General features: G+C 35.0%; 1 protein-coding gene across 1 annotated transcript; it reads right to left on the bottom strand.

Annotated features, from left to right (window-relative positions):
* Positions 1-11301: 11301 nt before the first annotated feature.
* LOC107950719 (aluminum-activated malate transporter 10) lies at positions 11302-13633 on the bottom strand. The gene is made up of 6 exons (XM_016885640.2): positions 13043-13633; positions 12809-12949; positions 12459-12731; positions 12275-12375; positions 12048-12191; positions 11302-11941 (listed from the first exon to the last, which is right to left on the bottom strand). The coding sequence occupies exons 1-6, from the start codon at positions 13530-13532 to the stop codon at positions 11540-11542; spliced, it is 1551 nt and encodes a 516-aa protein (XP_016741129.1). The 5' UTR covers positions 13533-13633; the 3' UTR covers positions 11302-11539.
* Positions 13634-14062: the final 429 nt, after the last annotated feature.

Genomic DNA, 14062 nt, shown 5'->3' with positions numbered 1-14062 from the left:
CTATGACTGGAAAATCAATTACTGGTTTTTGTGTTAAGCTAGGAGAGTCTCTCATCTACTAGAAGTCTAAAAAATAAAATACAGTTGCCAGATTTTTAGCAAAGGCTGAATACAGAATAATGGCGTTGACTATAGTTAAAATCACACGGCTTAAAGGATTGCTAGAAGAAATTAGAGTAAAAGTTGGAGAGCCTATCAAATTATATTGTGATAGTTAAGTTGCACTTTGAATTATAGTTAACCTTGTTTATCATGAAAAAACGAAGCATATCAAAATTGATTGTCATTTTATAAGGGAGAAAATACAACAAGGTCTCATTAAAACTGAGCATGTGTCAACAAAGGAACAATTGGAAAATATCATGACAAAAGCTTTCAGAATACAACAACATTGTTACTTGACTTCCAAGTTGGGGGTAAAAGATCTTTACCACCCTCCAACTTGAGAGAGAGTGTAGAAAAGTTAGTTGTAAATTAGTTAATTGACCTACTAGTTAATTAATTGATTAGTGCATAAATAGCTAAAAGTGTAAACATTAGTAAGTTTTTTTATGTTATTCCTATAGTTTGTAGTTTTTCAATAAATCATCATTTTTAACATTTAGAATAAAGGTTATAATTTGAGGATGTTTGGTGGAATTAACACTTTAGTTTCTTATTCATATTATACTATTCTTTTAAACTCACATTTATTCACTTTTCCCTATTTTGTCTACATAACGGCCTGATTTATTAAAGTCTGTTTTACGAATTTTGTCATAATTAAGCATATGTATCAGTGGTTAAGCATCTTAATTCTGTGTTTAAGGTATTAGGTTCGAGTCTTAGTTCGATTGTTCTTTTTTTGCTCCTAAGCCTATCTGATTTTAAATAAAATATGTTTTGTTGTCAAAATAATTTTGAAGTGTTTTCAAATGAGTTTGTTAAAAAATATATATTACTAATAATTCAAGTGCTTATTTTAAATATTGTGTCTCTTGGGCTTGTTTTGAAATAAACAAATAAATTAAGTATTTGAATTACTTTGCGTTTATCCATCTTGTTTTTTTAAAGGAAAAAAAAGATTAAGTAAATCCATTTTACCTTTTATTTGTTTTATTATTATTTTTGTTACAAACCACAAAAAAACCCACGTTCTTTCCTCTCATATTTTCCCTAGTCATGTCGCAAACCCTAATTTCAAAATTGGATTTTCTTGCTTTTGTCTTCTTGTCCGTTCCTTCAATTTTCGTTTGGGAAATTTTTTTAGTGTGGGTTGCTGTTAATTTTTGAAGCTGTAGGGTGATTCTTTGACTGCAATCCAAGGGTAAGTATTCAAGTTTAGTATACTATGTGTTTTTCTAGAGGTGTTGGTTGTTGGATTGTGTTTAATCGGATTAGTGACCTTGTATAAATTCTGATGCATTTTAGGAGTAGAGCAAGAGGCAGAGGACAATCCTCTAGCACTTTAGAATTTGCGTAGTGGCGACTCATTCATCGGTAAGTGGGTGGTTGTGTTGAAGGGTTATTTTAGTTTGATTGGGGGCCATTATTAGTTATGTTTTCGCGAATTTTCATTTAACTTGGTTGCATTAACATAAGGAAAATACCAGGTGTGTAATGAGAAACCCAAAAATCAACAAATGATGAAAGCTAAAATTTAGGCATGTCAACGCCACACGGCCGTGTGACAGTGCGTGTGCAAGGCCGTCACGTCTTAGGCCATTTTGGTCCATGTGGGCCACACAGGCATATTGACCCAAATTTTAAAAAATTTCTCTAGGGTCGTACATGTCGTCCCGATTGATTGTGGACCTTCCGTGGGGTTGGTATGTGTTTAGACAAGCCTTAAAGCATGAAATCTGTTAACCTGTTTGTATGGAATTTGACGTAAACAACACCTAAATGCATGTAAGGTAATGCAAAATGTCTGATCTGCTATGTATATGCATGTTTAATATCTGTTATACGAGCTTGCCTGATATATTAATTCTGGTGTTTGTTAATTCTGTTGTATCTAGTATTTTGTTTGTATCTGAATATGGGGTGGGGTATGTATTATGTGGAGGAAGTATTCTGTGTGAGGCGATATCTCACCAATTTACTGGCAGCACTACTGCGATTATTCTGAAAAATTTCGTATAGATACTATGCGGTGTGTAGGGCTGGGTGGGTGTTTAATACCCCACATGGTGTGTTGGGATGATCGGAGCTGATGTGTAGAGGATGGGGGTAGGACTATGCATATCTATATCTGTACGACTCTGTTATGAATCTAATTCTGTAAAAGACTTATGTCTTTATCTGTTCTGCCATGTGATTGAATTTGAATTTATGTTTAAGTATGCATTACACTCTTTTATTGTCTATTACTTTTAGGTAACCCTCAAACGTAGGCGGGTCGGTACGACAGAAGCTCGGATGTGCCACGACTTCGTAAGACATTGATTACAATAATTTGCGTAGTTAAAATTTTGGTTTTGAAAGTTTTGTAATTTGAGACTCTCTGGACATTTGGGTTTGATTTTGAATTTGGATTTTAATTTGGGATATCTTGCATGACATTTGATAAAACGATTTATGGAATCAACCATTTTTAAGAAAACAAACTCGGGTTTTCAAAATATAATGACTTAAGAACTTCCACTGCAATTTATTTTTTTTATTTGAAAATATAAGCAATTGATGGTTTTAACTGATAAGTATAACAACATGTTTTTTAAATAATTGGATTCTTTTAGCAACAAAGATATATGTTGTTTTCAAAAGTAAAAGTCAGATTTATAACTTTTCTTCGTAATATTATCAGATTTAGCCATAAGGTCTACGTCGGGTTTGCGGTGTTACATTTAGTGGTATTAGAGTCAGGTTGCAAAATTCATGCTGTGAAATTTTGGGTTCAAAATTTTATTTGTAAAAACTATTTTTCCGGGTAAAGTTTAGTTTTTAATCTAAAAAGTGAATATGTGGTATATCGAGTCTCCGGCGTTGTTCCTGTAATTACTTCTAACTTAGAAATACTTTAGTTAGAAAACTCTAAAATCTGCACTGAGTTAGTTAAAGATTGAAAATTTTTGAAAATTTTTAAACTACTTCTGATAATTATTTGAAACATAAAATACTTGCTAATAAATACTGAAATTGATTCATAAAACTTTGTAATGTAGATAAATCTGATAATACGATGAGTACTCATGGAATACGTGGCCATGGTACTCGTGGGCGCAGCGGGACCTATAGAGGGACTCAATCTGAGTCGTTCTTGATGGGTAGCATGCCTAATCTGGATACGAGTGAGACACTAGCTACACCTACTACTGAGACCGGGTCTCAAAGCCACTTGGTAGGGGATGACGCATTGTGCCAACCATGCTTAGAATATTGAAGAGGGTCGTTGGGCCTATTCTAATTCTGGAAACCGTGGGTCGGAAACTAAACGACTCCGGTCTATTGGTGCTGAACTGTTTAGTGGGGTCACTGGAGTCGCCCTGGCAGTGGCCGAATATTGGTTGAAGGCCACTGAAAGGATAATGAATGATATTGACTGCACTTCTGAGTAGAAATTGAAGGGTGCAATATCTCTGCTTCACGATGAAGCGTATCAGTGGTGGTTAATGGTTGAGGAGGGTATTTAGCTAGATCAGATTAATCGGGAATATTTTAAGAACACCTTCTAGAGGAAATATGTGGAGGTGAGTTATGTAGATACCCGCAGACACAAGTTTATGAACCTCACTTAGGGGGATAGGACTGTGGTCGAGTATAAGGCTAAATTTTTTAGATTGAGCCGTTACATAGTGGAATGGTGGCGACTAAGTATGAGAAATGTGTTCGTTTTGAGGATGGTTTAAGGGATAATTTGAGAGTTCTGATAGGTCCGCAGAGGGAGTGAGAGTTCGCCATCTTAATGGAGAAAACGAAGATCACCGAAGAGGTTAAGCGTGTTGAGCGTTAGAATAAAAATCATAAGAGAGGTAAGAATAAAATAGATCCAGAGCCCTCTAATTTTGCTCTAAGACCTAAGAAACAGGCTAGATTTGATAGGCCTTCTAGAGTTGGGCTTCTAGTTACTCTTACTATGGTTCAGCCGTGTAGTGGTTGTGGTAGACGCCATCTGGGTGAGTGTTGGAGAAAGTTAAGAGCGTGTCTGAGATGTGGGTCGGTGTAGCACTGTATTAGAGATTGCCCACAGTGTGCTAATTAGATGCAAGCTCTAACTCCGGGCTTTGTGTAGCTTCAGCGGGTAGTTCAGTAGCCGCCTAAGGGCCGTGGTTCGGCCAGAGGTGGTAATGGTATGGGTAGAGGACAGAGAGCACCGAGCAAAGATGCTACTCAATTTGAAGTGAGGCAGCCTACATTGGTTTATGCTGCTAGACGTCGTGAGGACAGAGACGCCGCTAATGTGATTATGGGTATGTTCTTTATTTTTGATGCCCCTTATTTTACATTGATAGACATAGGTCAACACATTCCTATGTAGCTAGTTCTATTTTTGTAAACTTTCAGATTCCTGTTAAGAGCACTTCCGATGAAATTTCTGTACTTAGTTCGTTAAGTCAATCTGTTTGGGTGAATAGATTGTATAAGAATATACCGTTGTATGTACTTCTTTATTTTTGATGCCCCTTATTTTACATTGATAGACATAGGGTCAACACATTCCTATGTAGCTAGTTCTATTTTTGTAAACTTTCAGATTCCTGTTAAGAGCACTTCCGATGAGATTTTTGTACTTAGTTCGTTAAGTCAATTTGTTCGGGTGAATAGATTGTATAAGAATATACCGTTGGATGTACAAAGGGTTGTGTTTTCGGCTAATCTGATGGAGCTATCGTTCAGAGAATTTGATCTAATTTTGGGAATAGACTGGCTCGTGAAGCATCGAGTTAGTTTAGATTGTGCTACTAAAACGGTAGTTCTAAGATCTAAGAATGATGTGGAGGTGGTTATGATCGGTGAGCATAGAGATTACTTATCAAATGTGATCTCCGCTTTTGAGGCCGAAAAATTGGTTCAAAAGGGATGTGAAGCGTATTTGGCTTTTTTAAGCGATTCAGCTTCTGTGGACTCTTTTGTTGGGAACATCCGAACAGTTAAGGAATTTTTGAATGTTTTTCCTCAGAAATTACCAGGTTTACCTCCAAATTGGGAAGTTGAGTGCGATATTGAGCTTCTGTCGGGTAAAGATCAGGTGTCCATCGTTTCTTATCATATGGCACTAAAAGAGCTTATGGAGCTAAAGGCTCAGCTTTAGGAGCTTTTGGATCATGGGTTCATTCGTCCTAGTGTGCCTCCGTGGGGGCACTGATTTTTTTTGTAAAGAAAAATGATGATATCATGAGAATGTGTATCGACTACCGAAAATTGAATAAGCTAACTGTGAAGAACAAATACCCACTTCCAAGAATCGATAACTTGTTTGATCAGTTTTGTGGGGCTTCTATATTTTCCAAGATAGATCTCTGTTCTAGGTACCATCAGCTTAAAGTTAAAGAGGTTGATGTCCATAAGACTGCATTTAGGACTCGTTATGGGCACTACGAGTTCTTAGTCACGCCCTTTGGTTTGATAAATGCTCTAGCGTATTTAGATATTATGAATTGGATTTTCTAGCCGTATTTGGATCGGTTTGTCATGGACTTCGTCGACGATATTTTGGTATACTCTAAGACCGAAGATGGTCATGATGAGCATCTTAAAGTAGTCATTTAGATACTTCGAGAGAAACAACTCTACGCTAAGTTGAGCAAGTGTGAATTCTAGTTGAGGGAAGTGACTTTTCTAGGACATGTAGTTTTTGCAGAGGGGATCCAAGTTGATCCTAGAAATATTAAGGTTGTGCTTGATTGGAAACAACCTAAGAATAGTTCTGAGATTCATAGTTTTTTGGGTCTTGCGGGTTATTATCGAAAGATTTGTTGAGGGGCTCTCATTAATTGCAACTCCTTTGACTAAGCTGTTGTGTAAGAATGCCTCTTTTGTTTGGGCTGATGAGCAGTAAGAGAGCTTTGAAAATCTCAAATATGTTTTGACCCAAGCTCATATTTTAATACAACCTGAATCTGGTAAGGAGTTCATGGTATATAGTAATGCGTCGCATGTTGATTTGGGATGTGTTCTGATGTAAGATGGTAAGGTTGTGGCTTATGCGTCCCAACAGCTTAAGTCACTCGAGGGAAATTATCCGACGCACGATCTCGATTTAGCTGTCATCGTCTTTCCCTTAAAGATTTAGAGGCACTATCTGTATGGTGCGAGGTGTATCATCTACATTGATCACAAGAGCCTTAAGTACCTCTTTACTCAAAAGGAGTTGAACCTTAGACAGCGTAGATGAATTGAACTGCTCAAGGATTACCACTATACTATAAAGTATCATCCTAGTAAGCCCAACGTGGTGGTTGATGCTCTCAATCGTAAAGCAATGTTTGATTTGAGGGTGATGTTTGCTCGCCTAAGTCTGTTTAATGATGGGAATCTTTTAACCGAGTTGCAAGTTAAGCCGACTTTAATTGATCATATTCGGGATAAACAGTTGGGGGATAATTCTCTGGTTCTGCGAATCTGTCAAATGGAGGATGGTAGTACTTCTGATTTTAGGCTGAATAGTGATGGGGTTCTGTGTTTTCGAGGATAGGTTTGTGTACCAAATGACTCTGATTTGAGATAGTCCATTCTGTGGGAAGTACATAGTAGCCTTTATGCTATGCATCCCGATAGAAATAAAATGTATCGGGATCTTCGTGAATTGTACTGGTGGTCTGGTTTGAAACGGGAGGTGAAAGACTTTGTTTCTCGTTGTCTGACGTGCTAGGAAGTGAAGGCTGAGCACCAGTTACCTTTGGGTTTGCTTCAACCCATTAAAATTCCCTTATGGAAATGGAAACGGGTGATTATGAAATTCATTAGTGGGTTGCCTTTAACGCCTACTAAAAAGGATTCTGTGTGGGTCATCGTAAATTGGTTGACCAAATCTGTCCACTTCATTCCAGTTCGGACAGATTACTCTCTTCAAAAGTTGGCCAAATTATATCTTTTAGAGATAGTGAGACTTCATGGGTTACCGGTCTTGATTATTTTTTATAGAGATCCTCGCTTCACGTTTCGGTTTTGGAGGAAGCTTTATGAAACTCTGGGTTCAAGGTTATATTTCAATACTGCGTTCCATCCTCGGACAGATGGTCAGTCTGAAAGGGTGGTTCAGATACTGGAGGATATACTTCGGAGTTGTGTGATCGATTTCGGAGGTAGTTGGGAGGATTTTTTGCCATTAGCCGAGTTCAGCTATAATAACAACTTTCAGTCAAGTATTTAGATGACACCTTATGAGGCTCTGTATGGTCATAAGTGTCGTACTCCATTGTGTTGGACTAAGTTGGGTGAACGATGAGTTTTAGGTCCTAAGCTAGCTTGTAAGACTCAGGACAAAGTCAGACTGATTCGAGATCGTCATAAGGCAGCTTCTGATAGACTATGTGTTTCTTAAGGTGTCTCTATGGAAAAAAGTTTTATGGTTTGGAAGTAAGGGCAAGTTGAGACTTAGGTTCATTGGGCCGTATCAGATTCTAAAACATGTAGGGCTAATTGATTATCAGTTCGAGCTACCTTTGGAGTTAGACCATATCCATGATGTGTTTTACATCTCTTGTTTGAAGTGGTATCGGTCGGACTCATCTCATATTCTTCTGGTTAAGGAGATAGAGGTTAAACTAGATTTAACATTTGAGGAGAAAACGATTCAGATTCTGGGTTGAGTTGTTAAGGTCTTACGAAGGAAATCTATTTCATTAGTGAAGGTTCTGTGACGGGATCATGGCACTGAGAAAGCCACGTAGGAACCTGAAAACTCGATTCGGCAACAGTATCCACATCTATTTGAATTAGGTAAATTTCGGAGTCGAAATTTCTTTTAAGGGGTAGAGTTGTAACATCCTGATTTATCAAATTCTGTTTTACGAATTTCATCATAATTAAGTATTTGTATCAGTGGTTAAATGCCTTAATTCTGTGTCTGAGATCTTGGGTTCGAGTCTCAGTTGGATTGTTTTTTTCTTCCTAAGCCTATCTGATTTTAAATAAAATATGTTTTGTTATCAAAATAATTTTGAAGTGTTTTTAAATGAGTTTGATAAAAATATATATATTAATAATAATTCAAGTGGTTATTTTAAATATTGTGTCTCTTGCTTTTATTTTGAAATAGACAAATAAATTAAGTATTTGAATTACTTTGTGTTTATCCATCTTGTTTTTTTAAGGGAAAGAACAAGATTAATTAAATCCATTCTACCTTTGATTTGTTTTGTTATTTTTTTGTTGCAAACCAAAAAAACCCACGTCTTTCCTCTAATATTTTCCCTAGTCACGTCGTAAACCCCAATTTCAAAATTGAGTTTTCTTGCTTTAATCTTCTTGTTCGTTCCTTCAATTTTCGTTCGGAAAATTTCTTTTAGCGTGGGTTGCTGTTAATTTTTGAAGCCGTAGGGTGATTCTTTGACTACAATCCAAGGGTAAGTATTTAAGTTTAGTATACTATGCGTTTTTCTAGAGGTGTTGGTCATTGGATTGTGTTTAATCAGATTAGTGACCTTGTATAAATTCTGATGTGTTTTAGGAGTAGAGAAAGAGGCAGTGGACGATCCTCCAGCACTTTAGAATTTGCGTAGTGGTGGCTCATTCATTGGTAAGAGTGTGGTTGTGTTGAAGGGTTATTTTAGTTTGAATGGGGGTTGTTATTAGTTACATTTCCGCGAATTGTCATTTAAATTGGTTACGTTAATTATCAATATAGGTTTTGGGATTATTTGCATTACATCAGCATCAGGAAAATACTAGGTGTGTAACAAGAAACCCAAAAATAAGTGAATTAAAAAAGTCAAAATTGGGGCCTGTCGATGCCACACGACCGTGTGCCAGGCTATGTGGAAGGTCATGTGTGACACACGGCCGTGTAACAGGGTGTGTGTAAGGCCATCACAGCCTAGGCCATTTTGGGCTGTGTGAGCCTAAATTTCAAGAAATTTCCCTAGGGTCGTACATGTCATCCCGATCGATTGTGGGCCTTCCATAAGGTCGGTATGTGTTCAGACAAGCCTTAAAGCATGAAATCTGATAATCTGTTTGTATGGAATTTGATGTAAACAATACCTAAATGCATGTAAGGTAATGCGAAATGTCTGATCTGATATGTATATGCATGTTTAATATTTGTTATACGAGCATGTCTGATATATTAATTCTGGTATCTATTAATTATGTTGTATTTGGTATTCTGTTTGTATCTGACTATGGGGCGAGGTATGTATTATGTGGAAGAAGTATTCTGTGTGAGGCGATATCTCGCTAATCTACTAGCAGCACTACTGCGATTATTCTGAAAAGTGTCTTATGGATACTATGCGGTGTGTAGGGCTGGGTGGGTGTTTAATACCCCACATGGTGTGTTGGGATGATCGGAGCTGGTGTGTAGAGGATGGGGGTAGGGCTATGCATATCTGTATTTGTACGACTCTGTTATGAATCTGATTTTGTATAAGATTTATGTCTATATTTGTTTTGCAATGTGATTGAATCTGCATTAATGTTTAAATATGCGTTACACATTGAGTTATCAAAACTCACCCTTTATTTGTCTATTACTTTCAGGTAACCCTCAGACTTAGGCAGGTCGGTGTGATGGAAGCTCGGATGTGCCACGACTTCGTAAAACATTAATTACAATAATTTGTGTAGTTAAAATTTTTGTTTTGAGAGTTTTGTAATTTTGGGACTCTCTGGACATTTGTGTTTTATTTTGAATTTGGATTTTAATGACATTTGATAAAACGATTTATGGAATCAACCGCTTTTAAGAAAACAAGCTCGGGTTTTCAAAATATAACGACTTAAGAACTTCCGCTGCAAATTATTTATTTTATTTGAAAATGTAAACAATTGAGGTTTTAACTGATAAGTATAACAATATCTTTTTAAGTAATTGGATTCTTTTAGCAACAAGATATACATTGATTTCAAAAAGTAAAAGTTGAATTTATAACTTTTCTTCGTAACATTTCCAAATTCGACCATAACGTCTAGGCCGGGTTTGGGGTGTTACAGTCTAATATTAAAGTTTCACTTTATAATTTGTATGTTTTTATCAATTTTAATATTATTTTATACTATTTTTTTCTAATTAGTATTATATTTATAATTTTATAAAAATTTTCAACTTGTCATTATTTTTTAAGTAATTTGCAACTCGAAAGTAATTAATTGTATCAAAAGTCCAAAGTTAATCAAAGATTATAGATCGAATAATTAGAAAATCAATATGGAGATGATGAACAAAATGATGGATTGAAATAGGGGATTAAGATAGAAAAATTAAATATATTTGTAATATTATTAATATTTATTTTTAAATTAGATTTTATTTTAACTTTTTAAGAAGTTGGATTTTAAATTTATCTTTATTTTATTCCATTGTAATTTTTTATAATACAATTAGATTAATTAATCTAAATAATTGTTACACTTACAAAAATAAGTTATTAAAAAATTAAAAATTATATTATGATTTCTAAAGTTTAATTCGAGATACAATTTGAATTTACTTTTTAATTAATAACATTGTTAGTTAGTTTTAAATTAGAAAAAGAAAATGCTAAGATAGCTTTTATTACTGAAATTAATATTTTAACATTAATACAGTAAAATATAAATGTTTTATTAAATAATAAAAATATTTGTAATTTTAATATATTAAAATCTTAATTATTATTATCTATTATTAGCGTGCTTATACAAATTTAATCAAATTCTAATCTCAATCATCAACATATTTTTATTTTTATTTTTGAAGTTTAATCTTTAAGATATTTTCATAAAATTTCAAGATAAAATTCTCCTTTTTACCTTTATTCAAAATGAAATAATATATCTTTAATTATATTTTTATTATAATTTGAACTATTCAATTTAATCAATAAACAATATATTTTTATTTTAAATTATTTAATTATTTTATTTACATCAAGTTTGTAACGATGAAATATTCATATTTTAAACATAGAGTGCAAATATTTCTTTAATGTTGAAATAAGAATATATAATATATTCACAATGTATGATATTTAAGACTAATATTATAAAAGTGTTTGATATATTAATAAAAAAATAAGTAATGAATATAATTATGGTATTTGATAATAATAAATCTTTATATTTATTTTATAATAATTTATATTAGTTTAGATAGTTTTAGATAAATGTTAAATAGTAATTTATATTATTTCAAAACATAATAAAATTTAATTTGATTATCAAATGCTTTAAAAAATATATAATAAATATTTTCAATACTTGATAGTAATCGGAAAGGAACAATGGCGAGGCCAACAGCCAGCAATCAATGAGTCATTTAAAGCAACTAGGAGTGAAGCAAATTTTCTTACCATCTTCCTACTAACTCCTACATTCGTGTGTTTTATGTAATATTTTTTACACCGATGCTTTACTTTTGTTCTTCTTTCTTACTATATGAATTCATTTTTAGGAACTCAGACCCTTTGAAGAGCCTTCATGGTTCTTCAGGTTTCTCTTCTTTTGCTACAATCTTATCTTTCATTTCGCTTTCCTTGACTAGTTCTTCCACAGAACCCACAAGAGCTTCAATCCGCACAGAGATTTCAATTAGTATAGAAGCCAAAGTCACCACTGGTATGATTTCCATGAAAGGGACTAAACCAGTTGCAGATATTTGGTTTTCTGCAGTTGTTGATGGATTCAGCAAATGAGAAAGAGATTTTAAGTCATTGTGAAGTTCTTCCAGTGCGCTGTTCATTTCTTCAACCAACAAATCTATGGTGGGTGACTTGTTCATTTTCTTCACAGATTCTGCTAACTCTTTTATGGCACTTGAAGAGCTAGAGCTTACTTTCAAGCAACTAGTGCTTAGATGTTTCTTTATTGATTCAGCTGCCTGGGTAGAACATAAAGCAAAGTGATGGCAGCCTATGTTTAGTACCTCTATTATATCATTATCATGGAACAGATAATCAGATCAAACAATTTGGACTAGTTATGACCTGATTTTCTGAGTTGATGCAACTGTTGAGAGCCTCTATACAGTAAGCACAACTGCGCATCGATGCCCCGATTTTCAGATATTGTTTCCATGGATGCCGGAAGTTGAAACGTCCATGGGAAGGCTCCCACCTAGCAAAATTTGCCTACAGGAAATCATGCCAATTTACTAATCAGATCAAAGACGTAATAGTCTTCTTATGTTTCTCAAACTTGGTGTCGGACTTACCATTGATTCTTCTGATGCCTTCGAGCTCAGCACGCACTTGTAACCTTGCAACTTTTGATCATCTTCTCCATTGCTGTTGGTAAAATACAGTCTTACACAACCTGCAACCGTGGTGAGAAAGATAGGTTCTTAGCATGTCATGTAAGAACAAACTAAGCATATTGCGAACGAGAACGAAACCAACCGTCGAGGGAATCGGAGAGTTTGTCCATGTTACGAACAGTGAGGCTATGGAGCTCTTGACCGGACCAAATGGGGCAGACCAGCATGATTACAAGAATGCATAAGGAAGTTCCAATGATAATGGTGGATATTCTTTGATGGGCCAGGTCAAATAACTTATCCACCCTATAGCCTGATATAGCAACGATGCTAAAGGTGAGGATGAAGATCATGGCACCATAATCAAACATGGATTTCACTGATGGAATGAATCTCGAGAAGGTTGCTATCGAAGCTGAAAAAAATGAAATAAAGATAAGTAACACCAAGGTTCAGCTTCAGCATTAACAAAACACAATGAAAACAACATACCTAATATGAAAATCGATGCTCCTACGACAAAGGGTTCAAATCTGTCTCCGGATTGACTCGCGATCCAGTGTACCCCGACGGCAAGAAAACCAGCCAGACAAGTTGCACAAACTCTGTTCAAACATTTGTATAAGGTGGCGCCTGTGATGAAGAAAAGAAAACGTTTGTACCAGGGAAAAAAGTACAGAAGTAGTAGATTTTGAAGAACTTGGAATTGGATACTTAGTTACTTACCAACTGTGGGTTCGAATACTACTACGACAGTCATAATAGCCCACATAGCATTGCCTCCAACACCATCATACAAAGGTCTCATGAAGTAGACCAGTGATACAATTGTGAGTGCTAGTCCTACCTTAATGCAGTGGATCACTTTTCTAGGATCATTAGCTCCCATGTCCCATGCTTGCTTCAGAAACATCCGCACTTTCATACGCAAACCTGAAATTAAGCCTTTTGTTCTTAGCCACACCTTTCTTGCAAGCCCTGTAGGTGGAACCAAAACCTCGGATGAGCCATCAACCACCCTTATTCTCCATTCCACTCCCTCACATAATTCCTTCCCAGAAGCCATTTTTTTTTTCACTAAGTTGGGTTTATAACAGAAATGATTGTTGTTGATATGTTGAGTGTAGGAAGCAAGGACAGCAAAGGCATGCAAATATGAGGATGAGGCTTTGGTGATCAAAATCAATATGACTATTGGACTGTATATAAAGGACATTGAATATGTGTTGCTGATCTTTTCAAGAAAATGTTATTAAAAACAAATCCCAATAGCATGGGGGATTTTTTATTTTTTATTAGGTATTATTAAGGTCATGATGTGGATGCAAGTATGAAGTGCGGGGAAAAAGTAATCTCTAGTTTACAATTCTTAACAAGAGTTGAGTGCAATGGTAAAGTTTATTATATTTATAGAGAGAAAATTCGAGTTTAAATTCTGAAAATAATATTATTAAGAGAGACTTACTAAAAAGGAGATGATGATTTGTGACCGGATAAAAAAAATATTTGATTTAAAAGTAAGTTTATGTTGGGGGAGGTGTTTGAAATAATGTGTCCTAAATAGAAAAGCAAAACGTCAGCCAACCAAGATTTAGGTCAAAGAAAATTCTATAAATTTGGCATTTTTTTAGTTGTACTCTTTAGTGGATCTCTGAATGGAATCCTCTCTAATCTTGTCTTTTCCAGATAAGAAAATTAGGAAACAGCACCAATCTTTTAGTTAAAGTATTTCGATATCTTCATTTT

Source organism: Gossypium hirsutum, chromosome D03 (genome assembly GCF_007990345.1).
Source record: "Gossypium hirsutum isolate 1008001.06 chromosome D03, Gossypium_hirsutum_v2.1, whole genome shotgun sequence".
Lineage (NCBI taxonomy): Eukaryota > Viridiplantae > Streptophyta > Magnoliopsida > Malvales > Malvaceae > Gossypium > Gossypium hirsutum.
Note: the sequence above shows the minus strand (reverse complement) of the source record. Positions and strands in the feature narration are given on the sequence as shown.